This window comes from Rhinatrema bivittatum, chromosome 1 (assembly GCF_901001135.1).
Source record: "Rhinatrema bivittatum chromosome 1, aRhiBiv1.1, whole genome shotgun sequence".
Lineage (NCBI taxonomy): Eukaryota > Metazoa > Chordata > Amphibia > Gymnophiona > Rhinatrematidae > Rhinatrema > Rhinatrema bivittatum.
This window is the reverse complement of record NC_042615.1, coordinates 183,823,364-183,849,687: the sequence shown is the minus strand read 5'-3', so window position 1 is coordinate 183,849,687 and position 26,324 is coordinate 183,823,364. Positions and strand designations below refer to the sequence as shown.

General features: G+C 45.7%; 1 protein-coding gene across 1 annotated transcript in view; it reads right to left on the bottom strand.

The window, feature by feature from the left end:
* Window positions 1-26,324, bottom strand: part of DHX15 (DEAH-box helicase 15) — a 284,488-nt gene that overhangs the window by 101,231 nt on the left and 156,933 nt on the right. The window contains exons 6-7 of the mRNA XM_029590135.1: window positions 25,704-25,871; window positions 6,501-6,587 (exon numbers count right to left, since the gene is read on the bottom strand). Coding sequence (XP_029445995.1) covers window positions 6,501-6,587; window positions 25,704-25,871 — 255 coding nt within the window. The remainder of the gene's footprint in view (window positions 1-6,500; window positions 6,588-25,703; window positions 25,872-26,324) is intronic.

Below are 26,324 nucleotides of genomic sequence, written 5' to 3'. Positions count from 1 at the left end.
GGTGGTGATGGTAAGTCATTGGTGTCTGGTGAAGAGTCATCAGTCTAGGTATCATAAGGATCAGCACCTGTCCCTCTAGGAACTAGAGGGGGGGCGGGGTGGTTGGATACCTGAAGGCCCCGGTCTAGGCTCCAAAGGAATTACTGGAGGCACTGATGAAGGCATCGAAGGTCTCGGCACAAGCATCGAGGGCATCGATGGATGGCTCGATGGCGCCGATGCTAAAATTGGAGAGGGTGTGACTGCAAGGGTACATATTACCATATGTGGTGAACTTTCCCATTTGTGCATGAATTCTGGCAGAAAATAGAGGAGAACTGGCTATCTTAACTGGAGTCAGGATGTCCCTTCAAGGGCAATTTGCACTGACTGAATGCCTGGGGATAATGATTCTATAAGTGGACTCATATAAAAGATTTCTTCTCAGTTAATTCATGCTGTTAAATATATGGTGGCATTTTTATGAAAACAAAGACATAGAACTGAGGTGTGGATATCTCATACTATGGCTATAGCTGTACTGAATTGACAGATTTAAGAAATGAATCAGATAGTTACTGGAAATGTGAAGTGCCTTATGGGGTACTACAACACTGCAACATGAGCAGAACTGTTTTAGAATTCAAGGCACACCACTAGGAATAGATTCAGAGAAACCAAAGTTGCTTATCTGTTACAGGCATTCCCCAAAACAACACACATGGCACCAACACAAGACCTCTCTGGGCATGTATCACAGCTCCTGTGTTTTGACAGCATGCTTTAGTTCTGCGGTTAAGCTAAGTTCAATTCCAGAAGGGGAGGAGGAAAAGACTGGTGAACTGCTGTTTTCAGAAAACACCTGTTACATGAAAGCAATGTTGCTTTCTCTGAAGACAAACAGCCATAGTCGCACAACCTAGGTATGTTATCTCCCCCTTTTTTTGTTGAAAAAGGCCTCACCAACAGAGCAGCACTTTTTTATAAAAACAGACCCCAGTGGAGATAGAACTGGACTCTTTTTTTTTTTTTTTTTTTTACATTTTAACAAGAATGTATACAATGTGAATACAGAAAGACCAAATAACAGAATTACACAAAGAAAATTCCCAAATATATTCATATTAATAGTATCTGATTCTTCACACATTGACTATTTCAAAGGTAATATGGGAAACCAAGAGGAGAAAATATAGGAGAAACTTTTAGGAAATCTTTTAAATCAAACAAGAAGACTTGTAAATAATGACTCGACTATTCTTCTTTACACCATTCCTTAAAGAGGCAATTTAGGATCACGAAGAAGAATCTAGATAAGCACGGAGTTGTGTTGGATCATTAAATACATACTTAGTATCGCCACAAAGCAAAATACATTGACAGGGAAATCACAAAATAAGCTTAGCTCCCCTATTTGTCACCTCCTCCCTCATAACAAGAAATTTTTTCCTCTTAGATTGTGTTATTCGTGCAATATCCGGAAAAATTTGGATTGGATGACCATAAAACTTTAACTTCTGGTTGCGAAAGCAACTTTTCAAAACTTTCTCTCTTTCAGTTAGAAAAGAGAACTGCACAAATAAAGTTGCTCTTAAACATATGTCCATCTCAAATGATTTTTCAAGAAAGTCAGATATGTTCAAATTTTCTTCTTGGTAATTTTTCTCTCTAGGCATATCTCCTTGCGATGGTCTCTGGGGTAAATAATACATCATTTATATCACAGGAATTTCTTCAGATTTGAATTTTAATATACTCAAGAGATAACTCTTAAATAAATCCATTGGTGCCATTAATTTAGTTTTGGGAAAATTTAGAATTCTCAAATTCGCCCTTTTAGCCTGGTTTTAAAAAATTTCCATTTTACTTTCGAACATTTTTCCTGACTTTATTAGGTTTATTTGCACATTCTCAATTTCTTTTACCTTGACTTCCATTGCTCCAAGTTGTTTTTCCATATTGATCATTTTTACTTCTATCTGAGTTTTTTTTATCATCTCTTGAACTGTTATTGATAGTGAATTTATGGACTTCTGCATCACCAATAATATATTTCTAATCTCTTTCAAAGAAAGAGCGAGGGTCGGAGCAGGACTAAGTAGGGTTATATTGTTTTCCTTCGACATTCCTACCTCTGTAAGGCCTTCTCCACTGTTGCGTTGTTCCGTGCGATGTTGCGATTTTGGGCATGGGACCTGGAACCCGGTTCCCCAGGATTCACCGGAGAGAGTTCCCCCTCTCTCCTCTGGTTCCCACTCTCGTCTGGCGAGCTATTCGCATAGCCAGACCGCCCCCGTCGGTGGATCAGGAATAATTGGTGCACCCGGGCTTAGCGTGGTCTCTAGCATCAGGGGGCTCAGCAGCTGCTCCTTGCTGACCCCAGCGACTTCTTCCGGGTGACTTGTCGGCGTCCTCGCAAAGCGGCCTCAACCCATGGCTGTCGGGAATCATGTTCCGGGGGTCAAAGTAAAGTCTCTCACACGAGCTTTCCTCTTCATGTGAGGCATTTTATTCTTTCAAGGGAATTTAGAAATAAGCAAGCTCGAAAGTTTCCTCCGAGAGCCGAGAGCTGCAGCTTACACGTCTTTACAAGTCGGCGGCCATCTTGGTCTCAGAATTGGACTCTAACCATAAAAAAGACCCTGAAGAATGGATAATGCAAACTTGCTATTGCTAGGAGGCAGAGGATAGTACTTCCTCTGGTGAAAGACTTCCTTGGCCTTCTGGATGAGATAGACCCCTATCCGCCTTCTTGGTAATGGGAGGTACTGTGAGGGGATGTTCCCCATATACTCAGCAGCAACTATTTAAGTAGGCTCCACGAACTGGAGGATCTCAAGCATTTTGTGCCTGGCATTCTCCTCTGTCAAAAGCTGAAATGGGATGGCCTCCACCATCACCCTCACAAACCCTGCGAGGGCCAAGTCCTCATACAGAGGACTTCCTTTGTTCATCTGAAGGAATAGGGTCTTACGGGAGGCCATCAGAGTCCTCAGAGGAGGACTCAGTCGTATCATTTCCACAGGGATCATAGGGACCCTCATCCTCATTGTATGCTACAAGGGATGGGGCCCTAGGTGCTCAGCCTTCATCCAGATGTACAAGCACCGGTAGAACCGGACCGGGGGGGGGGGGGGGGGGGGAGGGCTATAGACCATGGCGTCTCTGCCGGCCTCGGTGGAGCTTCCTCCTCTGAAGACATGGTAATGACCACCATATCGGTAGGGGGAGAACTCTGTGCCCCGCTGGGAACCAATGCTGTCCCAGGAACTGGTGCCAGCTGGATCGATAATGCACAGATGAGCATGTTGAGTTTCTCCAGAAGCAGTACAAGGTTGGGCGGCACTGGGTCTGTTGCAGTCGGTGCCACAAGTCTGAAGCCCTGCAGCACCAACTTCACCGCCAGCTGGACTCGGCATTTCAACTCCACTCCTCAAATGTTGCCGATGCCAACCCCGACTGGGAGGAAGGAGGAGTGTCCAGATCTTCATTGAATGCATGACGAGGATCGGCAGCTGCCAAGAGGACTGCTGGAGACCATTGCAGACCCCTGGCTCTCCTTGCTGCAGAGTCGCTTTCAGGGCATTGTGGCAAACGTCGGTGCATCCTTGCGCCCTGTACTGTGCGACAGGGACCGGGTGCCAATGCTTTTTAGGCTTCCCTTGATGCTTGGCCCTGTCTTTCCCTGGTGGCGAAGTTGAAGATGATGAATCCAGCGTCCTAGGCTCGGAGATTGACAATGGTCAGTCTCCTATGCTCTTATCTGCCAGCAGCATCGACGGAACAGAGTGTCCCACCGATGTCTAAGGCATTTTGTCCATGGCGGCTCCATGGTCCTTCGATGCCGCTGATGCCAATGCCGATGGCTCAGATTTCCTCAATCTGAAGAGCTTATCCATCTTGTCGAGTCGAAGCAGATGTCATTCGGTGTTATCTGGGCGCATAAGCGCAACCCCCGGATGTCATGCAATGCTCCCAGGCAGAGGATACATACCTCATGAGGATCAGTGACAGACATGGTCCTCGGGCACAAGCAGCATTGGCAAAAACTGGAAGTGGCCATGAGGGGTCAAAATAAAACAGCTGCAAAGTTGAAAGCAATGACAGCGATAGCTGGTGGGCACCGAGGCACCGCCACCATGGGAGGGAATCGACCGCAAAAGGAAATTTACCCGAAACGCCAAAAACCCTGATTAGAAACACTACTGGAAGGCACTGAGAGCAACCTGGCAATGGAATCAAAGGAAAAACCAAGAAAACATGAAGAGCAAAAAACATTTTCCCCAAGGCTAAAAACAGCTAAAGTGAGCTCAATTACACCATGAGGCCTACAGCTCAGCAGAAAGAAGAGACTGAAGAGGGACTCCGCGTGATATAGGGCATGTCTGCTTAGTCAAAATTCTAGAAACTTTGACATAAGTTTTCCGCATTGGGGCTCCATCTGATGATGTAACCCATGTGTGAGGACTACCATCCTACTTGTCCTCGAAGAAACAGTTCATTGTTACTGTTCAGAAATCCAAAGATGAGAATGGACAGGGCAGCTATCACTATTTTTGGGGGGGGCACAAATGAGTCTCATCCCTTGAGAGACCAACATGAAACTGGAAGAAAAGTGTTGGCATCTTAGTCCAACAGAAGGTGTTATATCAGAGATAAGGTCTCATAGGACTCATTTGTAAAAGGAGAATTCCTGACTCCCGTTAGTCCAAAAGTCCTTTATTTGATGATTCTCAGAGCCACATATGAAGGAGTAAAGAGGGAGGTCTTCCAGGTGTCATTTAGTTTAAAAAACAACCAAAAAACCCAAAGGATCTGGAGGAAAAAGAAAAGGGAATTTGTATCTTGTCTGTGAACCAGTGAGGGTGGCTGCTGAATGTGAACAAGGAATGGGGAAACTTTTCAGTTGATACAAAGTTCATAGAAAGCTAACAAGCTAGGCATCTTGGCTATAATTGTGAACATGTTACATGATTATCCAGTGATCTAAGAAAAATAAGTTCTAGGCAAGTGTATTTCTATGCACTAGAGTAAACCCTAGCACTCTCAAGAGAATATAAAATAGAAAAGCATAATTGCAAGCCAGGAAAGCTACAATATGAATTATAATTCCAACTTTTACCAGCGAACGTTAAAAACAAGCTGCAACACTTTGAAGAACCAGTTAAATGAACATTTGAAGTAAAATAGGATTTTGGCAGAAGATATGGCCTGGCAATTACCTCTACTCCTTTGGGCTTCCATGCTCAACTGGAACTAGCCTCCAGTGGGCTACAGCACCATGAACCTTTATTCACAACTACATAGGATTTCCCTTTTCTTTTTAACCTTTGCCCCATCCATCCACATTTGCTATCGCAACAGCCTTTAGACAGGTACCAAAGCTCCTTCCAGAATATGGTACCAAACTTGGTCACTATGCGTCGACTTAGTGCAGTGGAGACTCCTTCCCATGGGGTTGTGAACATTGTCCCCTGAGAATTTAAATGTTTCTCATATATGCCAAATATAGGGTTTACTAATTCTTCTGTCCATGCTTGATTAGTGTTAGTCAAGCATAGACAGAACTCAAGTCTGACCTTTCTTCCATGGATTTGATAGATGGTAAAAAGGGCGTTTTATAGATTGAAAGTACTAAGATTCCTTGAAGTATCTGTTGATTCCAAAATTATTCAGATCGGTATTACAGGCTTTATTGTTTGGACAATTGGGCTACTGTATTATAATCTCTATTGGGCTAGCCAAAAAACATTTTAGGGCTTTCCAACTTGTATAGCACACAGCTGCACATGTTTTAACTGGGGTTTAGATTACAGATCATATTTCACCAATTCTTTGAGTTAAAATGGTTACCTATCAATTTTAGAGTGCAGTTTAAATTATTAATTGTATTTAAACTTTTATGTATTGAATACCCAAGTTTATTAGCTGATTTTATTGAGAAGTATGTGCCAAGTAGGGAGTTTCATTCACAAGGGGAAAATTTGTTATGTATGCCATCTGAACAATCTTATAAATTGCAGTGGACATGAACAAGAGCTTTTACCTATATTCGCTCATTCACTCTGGAATGCCTTAACTGTTGAGCTTCGTGGCATTTCAGATGTGAACATTTTTAGAAAGTATGTAAAGGCATTTTTATTTAAACTAGTTTTTAATAAGTGAACTAGATGTTTTGATTTTAATTATTTACAGTTTGTGATTTATGATTATGAATGTTATCCACAGTGAAAACATTGTAAAACTGAAGAATACAAGAGAAGAAAATAATAAATAAGAATGGAAGAAAGCAAACTTTCAGTCTAATGTCCTAAGCTTGTCCAATACATTACTGAAAACTATTACTGTGTTTTCCCCCAATAATAATGGGAGGCTTCCACAATGCAGATCCATACCAACAACATGATGGTTAAACTACATGAGGAAAAAAAATCACAATCAAAAAATTATGTATACTGTATTTCTCAAAGAGATAAATCATGAGTGAAGCAAGTTAGATTTAAGCTTCAAGTTCTGCTTACCTTTTGCTTAGCAAATCCAGGATCAATGACAAATACGACTCCATCAATAGTTAATGATGTTTCAGCAATGTTAGTAGACACAACTACCTGTTAAAAACATTTAAGATCAGTATTAATTTATTTTTAAATCTATTTATTTTCAAAAAGTAATGAACCAACACATTGCTTTACACTTATGATCAGGCTCACTAGTTGATGCTTCTCAGAATCTTGTTGCCAAGGCAAGTGTATATTTCTCATAACTGAAAACCACCCCTTCTCTACGCATCCCCCCTCTATATGGTACTTCTTGGAGAAATCTGACCAATTGTCTTTATCCCCCATTTCCAACTTTTATATTTGTGAGGTACACAGACCTTCAACAGTCATTAAGAATCTGACTTCTAGCTCTGTATGGCAGGAAGAGAAATTACTACTTACCTGATAATTTCCTTTTCTTTAATGAGGACAGGTTAATCCACACCACTGAATTATGCACCTCAACCAGCAGATGGAGGCAGAGCAAAGCTGACATCACAGAATATATACCCCTGCACCAGCATCAGCCCGCCAGTATTCTCTGCAAAAAACAACTGTGGACACCTAAAGAATACAAGATCATAACCATTAAGACAACCATTTAAACACTCAGTTAACAGGAAAACATTGAGGTCAGACAAGGAATATACCGTATTTTTCGCTCCATAAGACGCACCTGACCATAAGATGCACCTAGGATTCAGAGCGGGAAAATTAAAAAAAATAAATAAAAATGGTGTGCTAAACCGGCTCTGTTCCCGGGCGTCTGTGCATCTTATGGAGCAAATTAGGGGAGGGCATAACATTTTTTTTTGGTCCCAATTCCCCATCCCAACTCTTTAAATTTAATTAACTGCAACCCCCCACCCTCCTGACCCCCCCCCCAAGACTTGCCAAACGTCCCTGGTGGTCCAGCGGGGGTCCGGGAGCGATCTCCTACACTCAGGCCGTCGGCTGCTAGTATTCAAAATGGCGCCGATAGCCTTTGCCCTTACTATGTCACAGGGGCTACCGGTGCCATTGGTCGGCCCCTGTCACATGATAGGAGCACAAGATGGCGCCGGCCGTCCATTGCTCCTACCATGTGACAGGGGCCGACCAATGGCACCGGTAGCCCCTGTGACATAGTAAGGGCAAAGGCTATCGGCGCCATTTTGAATACTGGGAGCCGACGGCCTGAGTGCAGGAGATCGCTCCCGGACACCCGCTGGACCACCAGGGACTTTTGGCAAATCTTGGGGGGGTCAGGAGGGTGAGGGGTTGTAGTTAGTTTTTTGTGTTTTTTTTTATATTCACTCCATAAGACGAACAGACATTTTCCCCCCACTTTTGGGGGGGGGAAAAGTGCGTCTTATGGAGTGAAAAATACGGTAATATTACTAATCTGGGGACTGGATCTGACACTTACTAGTAATCCCCGGAAATGCAGTCACTCTGAATAATAGCACCACCATCCGGCAGCAAAGGACAGGAAGGTGGATTAAGCTGTCCTCATTAAAGAAAAGGAAATGGTCAAGTAAGTAGTCATTTCTACTCTCTTAGCTTTCAGACAGGTTAATCCACACCAGTGGGATGTACCAAAGCTACTCCCGAACAGGACGGGAGGCTGCTCACGGTCTGAAAGTTGCATCCTCCCGGGCTTGCACATCCAGGCGATAATGCCTGGAAATTTTGTAAGAAAAAACCATGTCGCAGTTTGGCAAATCTGAATGGGAGACAACCATCTAATCTCCGCCCTTGACACTGCCTGAGCCCTAGTGGAATGAGTGCTAACCTGACTAGGAAATGGTTGCTCAGCATTCACATATGCGGCCGTGATAACCTTCTTAATCCAATGGGCTATCTTAGCTCATGACACCGGTTTACCCCGTTTATTCCCACTGTGGACTATAAGCAGCCAGTCCATCTTCCTGAGAGATTTAGAAACCTCTCAAACCTCAAGATATGCCGCTTGACACCCAAAGTCCGTAACAGGCTATATTCCTCCACCTCCCTCTCTAGTGTCAGCAGGGATTGATTGTCTAGTGAAAATCTGAGACCACCTTTAGCCAAAAAGACAATTCACATCTGGACTGCTCCCGGAGAAACTAGCAGAGACTGTGCCTGGCAAGACAGAGCCTGCCATTTGGATAATCTACACGCAGAATATTGTCCTTTAGTAAGTAACCTCAGGAAGCGACTATACAGTGGTCGAAAGGTGAGACCCACCAGAATTCCAGATTAAGACTGCACAGAGCCACCAGTAACCACAAGGGACAAAAAGATGCTTCACCCCTTTCAAGGCTGTGCCAAAACCAGATGGGTCAACATGGGATCACCATTCATTGAACTCAGAAACAGGCCAGAGTCACCACCTGTACCTTCGAGGAATTAAGAGCCAAGTCCTTACACAACCCACCCTGCAAAATCCAAACTGAGCGGGATTTTAACCGAATGAGGATGAACCCCTCGCTCCTCATGTCAAGCCAAAAACATTCGCCAAATGTGAACATAGGCTAAGGAAGCAAATAACTTTCGTGCTAGAATAAGGTGGAAAGCACCACAGTGGACTACCCATGTTTCCGCAACCGAACCTACTCATGGGCCACATATTAAGACAAAAATCAAGTCAGATCTTCAAGAAGAATAGGCCCCTGCCATAGCAAATCCCTGTGGACCAGTAGTCAGAGAGGATACTCCACCAGAAGCCTTTGCAGATCTGCATACCACAGCCTCCTTGGCCATCTGGCGCCACCAGAAGTACCAACCCCATGTATTTCATGAATCTCCTAATCATTCTGCCCAATATGGGCCATGGGGAAAAGGCTTATAGAAGCTTGCCTTCCGGCCACTCTTGCACGAGGGCATCAATGCCAGAAAACTTCAGCACTCTCCTGGGAGTGAAGCAGCAACGAACCTTCGAATTGTGTGATGTCAACCTGCAAGCCTAGAAACAGGAAGTCTCAGCAACCCACTATGAGCTAGATCGCTTTGCTGTACCATTCCCTTTCCCCTGGATCCAGACACGGTCTGCTGAGAAAGTCAGCTTTTACACTGTCTTTTCCTGCAATGTGTGAGACTGAGATCTCCTGAAGTTGTACTTCTGCCCATTCCATGAGTTTGGCTATTTCCTGTTACACTTGTTGACTCTTGGTTCCTCCCTGTCGATCAATGTAAGCCAATGTCGTCACACTGTCTGACATTTGGACCGCTCAATACTGCAAGAGATTGATGAATGGCAAGCATGACAATCAAATGGTATGGGTTCCAGTCAACTGATGCTCCAGAGGTACTCCTCTGTACATCAGTGCACCTGTGCTTTCAACTCCTGACAGTAAACCTCCCAACCTTGAAGGCTCATATCCATTGTGCATAGTAGCCAGTCCAGTGTTCGAAGAGGAACGCCTGCAACCAACACTACAGTCTGATGCAGATCTTCACTGAAAACTAAAATCGTATCACGGAGTTCTGAGACTATAGACCCAATGCCTAAGCTGAGTCACTGGAGAGGACAGGAATATGCAGATACTCCTCTGACAACCCAGAGACTTAGTAAACTCCCCCGACTGTAATGCTCTTTATCAGCACGTATAAGGTTTCCATGCAGGAACAAGTCACTTGCAAAATCCGGTTGACTCTCGAGATCCAGGATGGGGTGAACGAATATCGGCCCGAATTATCTTCAGACATGGGCAGGCTGGGGTTCTGACAACTTACACTCCACTGTCTGACTCTTCTGCGGTGAGCTGCAGGGAAACACCAAGAAAATGTCCCAAGGCAAGCTGAGACTCCATTCACATAGCCATCTCTTGTCACCTCCAGACTCCACTGTCCTACATGATCTTGATCCACCTCCGATAAAAATGACAGATCTCCTGATCCTGGAAGTGGGTTGGAACATCCTCATTGAGGGGATCGGAGGGGCATCCCCACTCGAGCCCGCGCCCTATCTGGTCAAGCCCTATGAAAAATCACTCCTCTGTAGGATCGAAAACATTTGAAAACTACCAGCACAATGTATCATGCCAAATGAGCATGGCACCTGCTTTTAATCCTTAGGTAATGGAGGATTTATTTTTTTTTTCCAGTCCCAAACCAGAGTGATCCTTAAAAGACCATTTTGTAATAGTAGGCTATGGATTGCCTCAGCACCCACTTGTCAGCTATAGCTGAGGCTCAACCCTGCTTAGCTTCCGAGATCAGACTAGATCTGTCTCATCCAGGGTGGAGAGGCTGTAGGGTACTGCCCTGAATTCAAACCAGATCAACTTCCTGAGAGCAAGGAAGAGCGATCCACCAAGGAGCAGCAAGAGGCCATCTGCAATTCATTGCCACCACCTCGAGGCCTGCATAAGGATAGCCTCAATTTTCTTATCCTGCGCCTCTTTCAAGCTGCTCCCCCTTCCACAGAGATAATCACCTGCTTGGTTAAGGCACACACCAGCGCATCCACTTTCAGAAAGCGCGACTGCTTTCTCAATCTGCTGGATCCAGGGGGAACTGCGTTTCCAAGCCACCCAACACCAGGTGTGCAGGGATTCGCAGACTGTGATCCTGAACTCTTAGACCTATGTCAACAACTGAGCAAAAACCTGTTAGTGGGGCCTAGCCAAAAGCTGCTCAACCCACATAGCTGTTTCATGGCAGACCTACACATAGAAAAGCATGCAAATGTCATACCAAAATCAGGGGACATCGGCCCTGCGGCCACTAAGAAGCCTTCCCTCACTGACGATCCAGTTAAGGGAGCCCCAAAACCAGGCAACACCTCTAACAGGTGCCTGGATCCATCCCCGCATCATGCTGGGAAGGGCGGGCTCAACACAGACAGCCAGAGAAAACTCTCCCTGTGCCTCCAACAGCGCCGATACAAGTTAGTGAGGGGGGAACACCAAGCTGAGATGCATCAATATGGCAAACAGCACAAAAGTAAGCGCCCGCTAGCAGCACGTTCCCAAAGCGTCCGACCACTATGCACTCGGCTGCGCACACCCCAAGCAAGTGTAGGTAAGGTGGCCAAAAACTAGACCTGTCTAATAAGCATCCAAAAATTATAGGCACACATGTGGCCCAGGTAGGCACTCACCTGAGCACCCCCATCCGCGAGTGCTCATACTTAGGCACACACCCGGGCGCACGCACAAGCCGATGGACAATGTTTTGTGGCAGACTTGTGCACAGAAAAGCACATGAACGCAGCTGCAGCCTACCACGTGGTGCCTAAGCAAAGCCTGGTAACAGGGCCTAGCCAAAAAGGCTGCTCAACCCGCCAAGCTGCCATAATTCCCGCAGCTCCCTCTGAGGTGAGAATGGACATCGAATCGACGCTCAGAGGCTTGGAGACCAGAAGGAGACTGGAAACACTCACTCCTTCCTTTTTTTTTTTTTTTTTTTTTTTATTTCTTACCTTATCTCAGCCGAGTATAGAGTGTGTGTCTCCGACTGCAGAGGGAGAGGCAAAAGCTTTCACAACTGCGCTCTGCTTCCTGCACCCGCTAGCCTCTGAGCTTTTTTTTTTTTTTTCAAGTAACCCCCAGTACAGAGATGCACATCCTCCATCTGCCAGAGACGGAGAATACTGGTGGGCTGATGCCGGTGCATATATGTATGTGTATATATATATATACACATACACAAACACACACACACACTCCTGCACCAATGTGTATGTATATGTATATATATTGTGACATCAGCTTTGCTCTGTCTCCAACTGCTGATAAAGATGCATAACCCACTGGTGTGGATTAACCTGTCTGAATGCTAAGAAATGCAAGTAATAATTCCCAATTTACAGAAAAACATTCCTCTTTTTGTAAAGGTCAGCTTTCTCCACATACTTCTTGCATATGCACATATAATGTAGCTGATTCCGCTACTGGGTTATCATCTAAGCAACATCCTTCAGCCAGCATTGTCAAATAGTCTTTTTTTGTCAATAGGAGGGCCTTGCACATCCAAAGCTGCAAAAATCTCTGGCCCGGAGCAACTCCACACATTATTGAAGAGGTACACCATACTCTGGCAGGGTAGCAATATGTTCATAATCTTGTGTATGCAATGTACAACAGATTGCCAGAATTTACTAACTGAAAGACAATGCCAAAATTGATGCCCCAAAGTGCCTGGTAAAAATTTACATTTAACACATTCGTCAGACATCACAAATTTCATGACAAATGCTAATTTCTGAGAAAAATAATATCTAAAGGATTTATACTGTACTCCATGTAACACATTACAAGTAATAGATGTATTCTTTTGAAACACTGTACATACTGAGCCTGTTTACCAATCTCAAGTTCTAAGTTCCAACCCCACAAACTTTTTCCTAATATCTACAGGTGGCCTTTGCCTCAAAGTACAAATTAAGGAGGATATTGTATGACGAGTCATATCTTCTACATCCAACAGATCTGATAGGAACTTCCTGTTATCATGAGACCAATCATCTACTTTCAAAGATAGAATGTAATGCCTAACCTATAAATAAGCAAAGAAGTGCTTCTGGTTCAAGTCAAATTCAGTTGATACCTCTTGGAAAGACCTTGTTTCCCCCCTCATTCAAAAACTGCAATATTACCCTTAATCTTCAAGTAACTCACAAATTAAAAATTTGATTGTGGGTGCCCGGCAAAAAATGCTTATTTTCTATAATGGACAAAAACTGAGATGGAACTCTTCAATTGGAGCACAGAACAAAGATATTTCCAAGTTTGGACTAGTAAGACAACCAAAGGTCTAAGCTTATGGAGTGTGTAACATACCCTGAGCTAAGTGGAAAGAGAAACCCCTTTTCTAATTCAACAGGTGTGTAAAAATGAGTACTCAATAGCCAATCTGCAATATGACACATATTACAGGCAACATTAGTATCGTAAATCTGCTAACCCCATGCCTCCAAGTTCCCATTTACCCCTTTGTTTAGCCAAAGCTATTCTTGGTTTTGCACCCCTCCATAAACAACCCCACAGGAGTCTATCAACTAAGTCAAATCTTTGCTCGGAAGATAATATGAGCTTGTTTGAAACATATATAACCACTTAGGAAAGACACCACCTGAAAAATTCACCCTGCTTACCAATGACAACAGAAAATCTCTCCAGTTATGAAACAGTGCTTTTGTCTTTCCTATCAGCTTTTGGAAGTTGATTTTATACGGGTGGGCGGGGTATTTATTTAGCAGCATCCCATGATAAACAAATATATCTGCCACCACCACATTGGGAAATCTGTATCTCACATGTGTCTCACACTTATCAATGTTCGATTTTAGGCCCGCTAGAGGACCATATACAGAGAATTCTCCCATAAAGGCCTGTAGTGATGTCACTGGGTCTGCTAGATGCAATAAAATGTCATCACAAAAAATAATGTGCAGTTGGCCTACCAATTGGAATTCACCGAATAGCTAAACTGTCTTGAATCTTCAACAGAAGTGGCTTGAAAGACAAATAATAATGCTGACAATAGACAAACTTGTCTGGTACCCCAAACTAAATGGATGTCAGCTGAATTGCAACCATTGACTTAGATGCCCGAGGATCACTTATCAAAGCCTAGAATAATTTAACAAAGAATCCCTCTATCCCAAATGCCCATAACATTTGGAACAGCTCATTCTAGCCTATCAAACATTTTCTTCACATTGAGGCTCAGCAACATAGATGGTATTTGCTGCCATTTACTGCTCTCCAGGGAGGCAATGATTTTGAGAAAGCTCGGTTGCTTACCTGTAATAGGTGTTCTCCTAGGACAGCAGCATGTTAGTCCTCACATGTGGGTGACATCATCCGATGGAGCACGGCACACTGAGCATGCCACTATCTGCACGTCCATGCAAGGTCCCCCTTCAGTCTCGTAACAGAGAAAATATGAGCGAAAAAATAAAACAAAACGCAAGGAAAACCCAACTCCGCGGGGAGGCAGGCGGGATTCCTGAGGACTAACATTCTGCTGCCCTAGAAGAACACCTGTTACAGGTAAGCAACTGCACTTTCTCCTAGGACAAGCAGAATGGTAGTCCTCACATGTGGGTGAATACCAAGTTCCAGGCTGTCCCCCTTAGCAGGTTTGATCAACAGTTACCGAACAAAGTGCCAACGGGAACAACAACTGCGGTGCTGTTGTTGCCTGGCTCCAACTAGGGGTTCTATGCAGGACTGGCCGAAGGCAATGTCCTGTCGACCATCTTTGTCTAAGCAGTAGTTGGCTTCAAACTTGTAAAGGGAACTCCACTTTGCTGCATAGCAAATTTCGATGACGGGATGCAATCTGCCTGCCAGTTGGACAGAGTCTATTTACCCACCGCCACTCCCAAACTGTTGGTGTCAAAGAGCTGAGTGGACTGCCTGTGACCGGCTGTGCGTTCTAAATAGAAAGCCAAGGTCTTCTTGCAGTCCAAAATATAAAGAGCCCATTACCCTGGGTGGGAATGAGGCCTGGGAAAGAAGGTGGGTAAAACAATGGAGTGATTGATGTGGAACTCCGTCACCACCTTAGGTAGGAACTTAGGGTGCATATACACAAGACCACAAAATCATGAAAGATTCTCGTGTATGGCGGGTACATAACCAAGGCCTGAAGCTCACTGACTCTATGAGCCGAAGTAATCACCACTAGGAAAGCAAAATTTCTTTCCTTGTAATAGGTGTTATCCCAGGACAGTAGGATGTAGTCCTCACATATGGGTGACGTCATTGATGGAGCCCTATTGCAGAAAACTTTGTTAAAGTTTCTAGAAACTTTTGATTGGCATTCTGAGCCCACTGAGCATGCCATGATATTCTCAGCCACAGGGGGATAGTCTCGTATGTAGCAATAAGCTTTAGCAAAAATAAAATAATAAAACGTATCGGACCCAACTCCGCAGGGTGGCGGGTGGGTTTTGTGAGGACTACATCCTGCTGTCCTGGTATAACACCTATTACAAGGTAAGCAATTTTGCTTTATCCCAGGACAAGCAGGGTGCTAGTCCTCACATATGGGTGATTAGCAAGCTAGAGGCAGAGTCATTTTGTAGTGAAGCAACACTGAAGTATTGTTGGTGAAAATGAGGCAGCCAAAGATCAGAGCAGGATGGATGTAGAAGGAGTTGGGATTAAACTGGAAACAAGTTCTTTAAGACAGATTGTCCGTAGGCTGAATCTTGTCGTCGTCCTTTGTCCAAACAGTAATAACGTCCGTTGGGGGGGGGGGGGGCACCACCAGCGTGCACCCCACTGAAAGCTTCGACCTAAAAAATGAGAAAAAACGCCACCTGAGGTAAAAATAGAAAACACTTACCCCAGTACTAATACCCACGAAAGGGAAAGAGAATATAAAGGAGAAGAGAAGGCAGGCCTGTCAGCAAGCTCCTGTGAAGGGAAAAATTTATTTTTTTTACACCCTTAAGAGCACTAGCCCTGCAAATTCTATCCCTTAAATATTAAAACACTCTCTTACTTGATCCCTAATACTTTAAAAATAAAGGAGCCTAGAAAAACTAAGCTACCCCAGTGGGGAACTCTGGGTTCCCTGCTCACATCTGCTGGAGTCAGAACGATACTGAAGTTAGAGACCAGGGTGATGAGGTCATATAGGACCTCCCCCAGAAGTCTTCTGTTCTGACTCCATCTGCTGGACAGGGGACATAACCCACCGTCTGGACTGATCCTGGTACGTACAGGGAACTAGCGGTTGGTTCAGATAAAATGTTCTGGTATTTAAGTACAAATTACAAATTATAATAGCTTTTGATTAAGCCGTATTGCCTGCCTTCATAATTTTACATTTTTAGCTATATGGCAGCATAATGTATGTTCCTGCAACATGACGCTAGATTTGTTTAACTGTTTTTTTAGTGCGAGACTTGTCTGAATCCCTTACCCAAGACTAAATCAATAACTGGAGACGTCAGATATAATTTACATGCTTTTAAGGTGCTCCAGAAGAATCTATTTTGGGAGTTCAAAACAAGGGTGCAACAATTATGCAAGAATCCTCAATTTGTTTCAACATAACCCAAGCATGCAGAAGTAGCACTAAAATAATGGAAGAAAGTATAGTAAATAACTCATTGTGAATAAATTGGGTGAGTTTTATTTCTTTTTTTTTTCATTCCTTATGCTATATTTTTTTTTTTTTTTTTTTTAATAAGTTCAAAACCAATTGTTACTCACCTATCGCAGTTGCAACACAATTTTTAAACAAAGACATTAGCATGTTTTCATTAATTTAATTTTTTTTTTATTTTTAATCGCATCAGTATGTTTTATGTTTAATATTAGTTCGTGCCAATGGCTCAACTGTATTAAAAAAAAATGCCAATGGCTCAACTGTATTAAAAAAAAAACAAAACAAAAAAAAACAACCACCCTTGTCTTACAGCAATAATGTTATGTTTATATTGCTTCAGTTATATTTTCCAAGTTGTGTTCTAAGTTGATCTTAGTTGTTTTCATAATAGATTGTACTTTATTATAGATTATCCGTTCATTATATTCGATATGTTCCATGTAAACCGCCTCCTCGGCAATAGTTATCTCTGTTAAATGTGAACCGGAGTGATATGTATTGTATACAGGAACTTCCGGTATATAAAAACAAAACAAAAAAAAAATAAATAAATATTAAATTTTCCACTTATTTTTATTATTAAATGTCACCATAAGACTAAATACGTGTCCTTACAAGCTTCCATTTTAGAACAAATTTTTCTATTTTTAAAGGAATTTGATATAAAAAGTTTATTAATGTTAATACAATGTTTCTATCCGCTATAATATAATAATTTAGATGTGCAAGAACGACTTTGTATCTGCTAACAATAGAAGATTGATTGTGGCTAAACCACTAAGAAAACGAGTGTGATGCTTTACAGGTAGATATAAATGATAACCTCACGTTGCACAAAGCTTCATTCAGTTGAAAGCTGTTATTCTCAGTGTGCAGTTGTTTTTGTGCCTTTGTTTTTGATATGTGTGCATCTTATTATAAGTTTGGGATTTTGCCATTATATATGTTTATAAATGTTTTTAAGTTATTATGATTTGAATTATATATTTATGTGTATCATTTTTAATGTATTTTTAATATATTTATATATTTTACTTATTTTTAATTAAAAATCTTTGCAGCCCGAGGCAGCTCCTACTGCTACTAGATCAATAAAGGAATCTTTGCTTCTACCGATCTTTGTTTCCTGGTTGCTACTGAACAGAGGGAGAGAGCCTGAACCCTAAACAGGGCGCTAGGCAGGAAGAGTTGGTTTCTACAGCTGAAAGAGAGATTCCAAAGAACAGACTGCCGAAACTGCTGGTGTGTCGGCCATCTCTATCCAAACAGTAAAGGGCAGCAAAAGTGTGTAGAGAACTCCACGTCGCAGCCTTGCAGATCTTGGCCATGGGGACCGCTCGCAAGTGGGCCACCAAAGCTGCCATGGTTCTGACGGAATAAGCCTTGACGTGGCATCCAAGCTGAAGGCCTGCCTGCACATAGCAGAAAAAAAATACAAACCACCAGCCAGCTTGACAGCATTTATTTGGTAACCGCAACTCTCAATCTATTCTTGTCGAAGGAGATGAAAAGCTGCGTGCACTGCCTGTGGCAGAAAGCTAAGGCCCTTTTGCAATCCAAGATGTGCAGAGCCTATTCATCCTGGTCCGAATGAGGCCTGGGAAAAAAGGTGGGCAGGTCAGCTGACTGGTTAAGATGAAAATCAGACACCAACTTAGGCAGGAGTACTGCAAATACATCACCAACGCCTGAAGCTCACTGACCCTGTGTGCCAAAGTGACCGCAACAGTTCCTCAGTCTCCAACCCCTTTACGCATCATGTACTTCCCCATACAACTCACCTGGATCCAAGGTTTTTTTTTTGTTTTTTTGTTTTTTTTACGAACTATATAAGCATCCCCCTACACTCACAGATACAAGCTCCACTGTCCACTTTCTATAATCTTTATCCCTATCGCTGTATCCAACAACTCCATAGTATCTTGTATATTATGCCGTATGCGTCCACCCTTAGTTTAACTTACCATACTCCCACCTTCTTCCCGTACTTCAAAGCATTCCCATCAGTAAGTAGTCAAGCAACCTCAGAGTGGGACAAAAGAATGGATCCAAGCCATGACTCTCACACCAGATGGAAAACCTCTTTCACTTCAGGTTATAAGACTTCCTGATGGAAGGTTTCCTGGAAGCTACAAGGGCGCGAGACACACTGTCAGAGAGATCAAGGGGCTGTAAAAATAGCCTTTCAACACCCAGGCCATCAGAGATCATTCCCTGAGGTTGAGATGGTGCAGCCTGCCTGCTGCATGACCAGGTCGGTGGATGTCCCCATACCGATCGGTTCTCTGACAGAGATCCCACAGTAGTGGGAACTAGACCTGCCTCGGCCAACGAGGGACAATGAGAATCATTAACCCTCCCATCCTGCCGGAGCTTCAGGAGAGTCTTCATCACCAGAGGAAGTGGAGGATATGCATACAGAAGGCCTTTGCCCCAATCGTAAACAAAGGCATCCGAGGCTGGCTTTCTGTCCCTACTGTACATGAGCAAAAGTACCTCACTTTGTTGTTGCAGGGGGAGGCGAAGAGGTCCACGCCCGGGATCCCCCAGAGGCGGAAGATGCAATCCGCCCCTGCTTGATCCAGGGACCACTCGTGGAGTCAGAATGCACGACTCAGCCAGTCCACCACCACATTTCTCCGTCCCGGCCCCGGGTCTGAGCCCAGGACCAAATCTGGCAGCCTCCTGACACAGGAGGAACGATCCCATACCTCCCTACTTGTTGATATCCACATTGCCACTTGGCTGTTGGTCTGTACCAGGACCACCTGGTTGGACAAGAGATCTCAGATCACCCAGAGTATGTACCTGATCGCCCGAAGCTCCAGGAAGTTGATACAACATTGAGCTTCCTGCACAGACCTTGCATGCAGAAGCTGTTCATATGCGCACCCCAACCCAAGATGGAAGCATCCATGGTAATCACAACCTGGGCAACCTGGGTCGGGGGGGGGGGGGGGGGGGGGGTTGAAAGGGAAACCCCTGCTCCAATTTGGGCAGACTCTCCCACTACGACAGAAGAGCTGGTGTGACGTGAATGAATAAACTGAGGTCCTGGGTGGCTTGCTGCCACTGAGACCACAGGGTCCACTAAGCCCTCTGCATATGTAAGCGAGCCAAAGGAGTATCAAGGACATGTGTGGCCATGTGACCCAGCAAGCAAAGCAGGAGCCAGGTTGATACTTGTCAGCTTCGGAGGACTAGACTTGCCAGAGATGCCAGAGCAAGCGTAGGGAGCGAAGCGCCCCCTCCTGGGTAGTGCTCTTGACCAGCCAATCGTAAAAGTAGGAGAACACGTGCACCCCCACCGGCAGAGGTGCGCACCCGCTACTGCCAGCATTTGGTGAAGACCCGTGGAGTCAAAGCCAGGCCGAACGGCAATACCCTGTACTGGAAGTGGCTGTTGCCCACAAGGAACCATAGATACTTCCTTTGACCGGGGAAGATCTCAATGTGGGGATATGAGTCTGAGGTCGAGGAAGCATAGCCAGTCCCCTCTTTGCAGGAGGGGAATCAGAGTGCCCTAACAAGACCACCTTGAACTTTTCTCTTAGCAGATATTTGTTCAACACCCTCAGATTCAAGATAGGGCGGAGCCCCTTTGTTTTCTTTGGAATCAGGAAATAGCGGGAGTAGAATCCCTGCCCTTGCTGACAGAGAGGTACGGGTTCTACTGCTCCGGACATTACAAGGGTGGAGAGCTCCATCCAGAGAATTTCCTGATGCGGGTACTGGCCCTATGACGGGCAGGGGGAGAGTCTGCGGGAACACTCAGGAAGTTCAACAGATACCCTCGACAAATGATGGACAGGACTCATTGGTCTGAGGTGACCTGTGGCCAGTGGTCCTGAAAGGATCGTACCTGAACTCCGACCGGGGGCCCCGGTCACGGGGCTTATGCTTCCTTATAGCCAGTCAAAACCCCATAGCAGGGCTTTGCTGAGGTACTACCTGAGGTCTGGGGGTCCACTGCAGTCTAGAGCAACCCCTAGAACCCACTCGCAGCATATGGGCAGGCAAGACTGGAGGGTAATATTTCCTCTGGTGATAGGACCTCCTGGCGCTCTGACGCAAGGACTTCCTGGCGGAGGATGGAGGGTCCAATGTACTGACAGAAATGCTGGAAGGTCTCATGGTGATGCTTCAAAATTGGCCACAGCGTTCCTCACCTTGTCCCCGAACAAATTCTCACCAGTACAGGGCAGGTCCGCAAGCTTCTTAGACCTCTGGCTGGAGATCCGATGCTCAGAGCCACGCCATTCTCCGGGCACCAATGGGCATCAATGTCCACCGCCACCACCCTAGCTGTAGTTTCAAACACAGCATAGGTGGAACGCACCTTGTGTTTGCCACACTCCAAGCCTTGCTGGGCAACTGCCAAAAAGACTTCCTGCTGTTGCTGGGAGAGGTGCTCCGACAATTCTTGAACCTGCTTCTAGAGGTTATAAGTGTATTGGATCATGTACAGCTAGTAGGAAGCAATCCGGGCGATCAACATAGCACCCTGGTACACCTTCCTATCTAAGGCTTCCAATGCCCAGTTCTTCCGACCTGGAGGTACAGAAGCGTGGGTGTGGGAGCACTTAAGCCTTCTGACTCCACCACCACTGACTGATGCGGGAGCTGACTCCTCTCAAAACCCAAGGTCTGCCACCAAGTACATTGCATCCACCTTCCGGTTTACCGAAGGCACTGAGATGAGGTGTTCTCAACTCCGAAGGAGTAACTTCTTAAAGATATGCATGGGAATAGCCATTACCTCCTTTGGGGCATCAACGAACTGGAGAACGTCCAGCATTTTGTGACGGGCATCCTCCTCTGTTAGGAGCTGGAAAGGAATGACCTCTGCCATAGCCCGGAAAGGTTAGATCCTCAGGTGGGGGACCAGCGCCTCTCATCTGGAGGGGACGGATCCAAGGGAAGATCCCCTGAGACATCAGAAGACAACTCCGAGGTATCATCCCCCCAGGGATCATATGAGGCTTCCTTCTCACTGAAGTCCTTTGAGGACCCTCGTGGAGGAAAGCTGCCCAAGTCCCATGGTTATGGCACTAAAGACACCGGTCGCACTGAGTGCACCGATATCCCCGAGGAATCAGGGATCAGGCCAGGCAAAACTGGGCATGGCACCAGAGTCCCCAATGGTGCCCCCGGCTGCGATACATCATCCTCTTCATAGGAGCCCACAATGAGGATGACTCTGGAGGGGGGAGGACCCGGCGGTTGCTGGGGTATTGAGGGATCCCTGGGTGCTAGTAGCTGCTGCGTGGGCAAGACAGCCAGGAGGACATCAAGGCGCTCCAGCAGCAGTGTTGGCATCGCAGGGGTGGACTCAGACACCAGAGGAGGGACCGGTGAAGCCTTGAAGGGCTCAGAGCACTGCCCGTTGCACTCTGTGGTCCAGTTCGTCCTAAAAATCCACCAAAGACAGGACGGACAGAGAAAGAGGAGGAAGAGGAAGAGGCATCACTGGAACTTCCTCGGAGCCCGGCACAGTTATCGGTGGGGAATGCCTAGGACTTCCGGTTACAATAGAGGGTGATGCCTCCTCTCCGTGGGGTCGCTTCGGGGGCATCACGGTGGTCACCGGTCCGGTCAAGCCTGGAACCGTGCAATGATTGTGACCGGTGACAATGCTTCCAATGCTTGGCAGTCTTTCACCAGCACAGAGGATGGAGACGATCTCAATGTTCTGAAGCGTGATAATGCTAAAGAGGGCCTATCTCCGGCCTCTCCTTCCCGAGAGGGCCTCGGCAGGAGGTAAGACTATGATAGATTCACATCCATTGGTTCCCACCGACCCTTGGGCATCGACACATCCGACACTGGAGTCGAAGGATCAGACTTTCTAGATCCGAAGAGCTTCTTCATCTTGTCTAAATGAGCCCGACAACCCTTGGGGGTCATTTGATCTCAAAATAACACCCCTGGACATCGTGCAACGCCCCCAGGCAGAGGATACAGAACTCGTGCAGATCTGTTATAGACATGGTCCGTGGGCACTCGGGTCATCGGCCGATGATGCCTTGAAAAAGAGCCAGCGAGCATTCGATGGCCAGCAGTCAAAGAGCAACAATGTCAGGAATCAACCACAAGGAATGAATAACCTTACCATGCCGCCCTAGAGAAAGAAGCACTGACCAGGAAGAAGGGGGACCCGGTGCAAACAAGTCGCAAAAATGACCGGGAAAAACTGGAGAGAGCAGAGCTCTAAAATCACGAGGCAAAAGATGTATGGAAAAGAAGAGATTGAAGGGAGACCCCATGTGGACGCATGGATAGTGGCATGCTAGGCATGCTCAGTGTGCCAGTCAAAATTTCTAGAAACTTTGACAAAAGTTTTCCTTGCTGGGCTCCATCTGATGATGTCACTCATATGTGAGGACTACCATCCTGCTTGCCCTAGGAGCCTCTGGGCAGCCACCGCCGAAACCATCGCCTTCGCCTGCACACGGATTAGGTCATAGAGGGTGTCCAATACGTAGGCGGTTACGGCCTCCAGACGTTCGGCTTGCTCTGCCTCTGCTGGCGGAAGATCCCGGGCGCAGAGAAACTGTTGAACCTACTGAAGGCCTGCCCGCATTATGAGGCTGCTACAGCAAGACGCCCGGACCCCGAGGGCCAGAACGTCGAAGATGCGCTTCAAGTGAGCCTCCAACTTACGATCCTGTGGATCCTTCAGAGCCGTGGAACCTTCCACCGGAATCGTGGTGTGTTTGGCCACCGCAGAGACATAAGAATCCACCGAGGGATATCACAGCAGCTCCAAACCCTCCTCCGGAAGGGGATAGAGCTTATCCATCGCACGCCCCACCGGAGCGCACCCTCGGGGGCCTCCCATTCCCGCAGGATAAGAAGCTTGAGCATGGGGTGGAAGGGAAAGGTCGAGGCCGGAGCCCGGAGCCCCCCCAGGACCGGGTTCATATCCTTAGGAAGTGAGGCCATGAGATTATCCATGGAAGGACTCTCCAGACCCAGCTCCTGCAGAACAAAGGGCAGGAGGGGTTCCAATTCCTCCTTACGAAATAGACGAAGGGCTCTGGGGTCATCCCCCTCTAGGGGGGGGGGCATCTGCCGAATCCGAGGAAGCGGCGGGGTACGAGGACCCGGGAGACACCGGGGGGGGGGGGGGGGGGGGGGGGGGGGGGGGAGGGGCACCCCCGGGACCACCCGCACTGGTCCCTGGGGCTCCGCAGCTGGTCCGGCGGTCAACGGCGCTGAGCGAGGGATTTTTGGCGGGGGGGGGGGGGGGCTTTCATCCTGCTCATGCAAGCTAGCTAAATAAGATTTGTGCATGAGGAGGACGAAATCCGCAGAAAAAGGGACCCTGGATTTGTCCGGGGGGGGGGGGGGGGGGGGAGGAGGGGTTAGGACCCCCTTCCTGGGGACCCGCGGGGGCCAAATCGGGGGTTAAATCAAAAAACATCCAGCCCCCCAGCCCCAGGGAGCACTGAAATCGGCCCCGATGAAAAAATCCAATATGGCCACCGTTCCCAGGCTCTGCAGACCCGGGAAAGGCCTGGCCATGCCGGGAGGAGTGAAGCCCCGGGCTAAATTTGCTTGCCCTGCCAAGGAGGGACCTTCCCCACCCGGCAGGCAAGCAGTGCAAAGACCCTGCCGCGAAAAACGCGAAGAGGGCAGCCCACAAGAAAGGCAGGCTGCCTGCTGGGACATAGCAGAGCCGCGGCTGAAGAAAAAAAAGCAGAAAAAAAGGTTTGATTGACAGCCTGCAGAGCAGGAGAGCGCAGGAGGGAAACTTGCTGCCTCCTGCTAGTCTGGCTGCCGGTTCAAGGCCTGCTCCGACCAGAAAAAATAAAAAATGCTGGTCAACTGCTGCAAATAAGTTAGAGATAGGTGAGAACCTGCAACTTATTTAAAGTTTAAAACTTTTTTTTTTTTTTTTTTACTGAGCGCAGCAGCGGGTTCAAAAACCCTCTCGGCAGCCAGAGTGGGGAACGAGACCCAGAGAGACTCGGTCCCCACACCTGGAAGCGGACTCAGGCTATGCAGGGAATCCCCTCCTGCAAAAGGGGCAAAGCTCCCCTGAGCCGGGCAAGAGCTGGGAGACGGAACCGTCTCCCACACAGTAAAGGAAAAAGCACCTAAAAATAAAAGAGCAACTTCCCTTCTCTGTTTCTTTCTTTTTTCTTTTTTTTTAAACAAGCGAGAACCAAAAGAAATACTTGCTTGAGTCTAGCAAAAGACAGAAAGAAAAAGACTGACTAGCCTACAGCAGAGAACCGAAGGGGAGATGCTGCACCTGCTGGAGACAGACGAATACTGAAGGGTTAGAGGATAGGCTCTATCCTGATATAGGGCATCCTTCAAGTTTTAGTCTGTCTCCACCTGCTGGAAAGGAGGCTCAACCCACTGTCTGGACTGATCCGGGTACGTACAGGAACATGTCATTATCCTCTGCGAATGGAATCATGCTTTGAACCATATGGCAGGATGGTCTCTCATATAGTGCAAGGTGCAAATCTCACCTCTGGCAACAGAAGATGCAGCCCAAGGTACCACTTCCCTCCTGCAGCCAAATGGAATGGCAGCAGCATGGATCAAGGAGTCATCAGATTGGGGGGGGGGGGGGGGGGAGGAGTAAAAAGTTAGATAACATCAGTAAAAGAAGGGAGTGGGGGATATGGATCAGCTGTGGACAGGTGAGGAGGATTGAAGGAGGAATGAAGAGGCTCCCCACACTCATGCTCTGCTGCCTGCCCTGGTTTCTCCCAATTTCATGGAAACTAAGCAATCCTACAGCAAGGGTCACATTTTTCAGTCCTTGTTGTGCCACTGTGAGATACTATGGGCCTTGATAAATTTAACATGGAAAAGAACATTTCAATTTGTATGCAAGAATCTTCATCCAGGAGAGGAAATGAAAGTTAGTTAGCGCTGCATTCAAGACAAATTTAAGACAATCGAGATTTCATTTTTCTCTCCAAATTAAGGCTGCACTGCAGAAAATAAAGAGATTTTCAAGAATTATAAATGGTTCTAATACTCATCTGTAAAATATCAATTTTAACTATTACAATTAATCACAAAGTGTTTCACAATCCATTGTGAAAAATACCCAAAACAGAAGATTAGAAGTGTCTTAAAACCAGCAGAAAGTGGCAAAGCACCCCTTATGTCCAATAGAATTACCTTTCTTCCTATGGCTCCATTTTGTTTCTTTGGTGGAGGTGGTTCAAAAATCCTCTGCTGCTGCTGAGGTGGAAGGGTGGAATACAAAGGAATGATTTTAATGTCACCAACTTCAGGACCCAAATCATCTATTTCACGTTTTATCCTCTTACAGGCTTCATCAATTTCCTGTTAAAAAAAAAAAAAAAGCAAAACACTTATTTTGTCTATATACAAACTCTACATATATTTCAAAACCCACCCAAAAACACAAGGCCGTAAAAATGTAATTTGCTGTAATAAACTGAACTAGGCACCATTACTAATAGGGTGCTATTCACATGAGTCCAAACAGATCAGAATCTGTAACTTTAATAAATATATTACAGCCTGATTTGCAAAATAAGTTTCTTTTTGTCAGGTTTTCTAATTCCCAACAAACTGAACTAAAATTGAATTTCTCACCCAGTAATATAAACCTGCACTCATGACCTTTTCAATTTTCACAATCTAAAAATAATGTACAAGATATTTTAAATAAATCATGATTTAATATGAAGTATCACTAATGCAGTTATTGGAAGATTTGCTTCAATTACCTAATGAGAATAAACATCTTTATAGTACCAGACTTCAACTTGA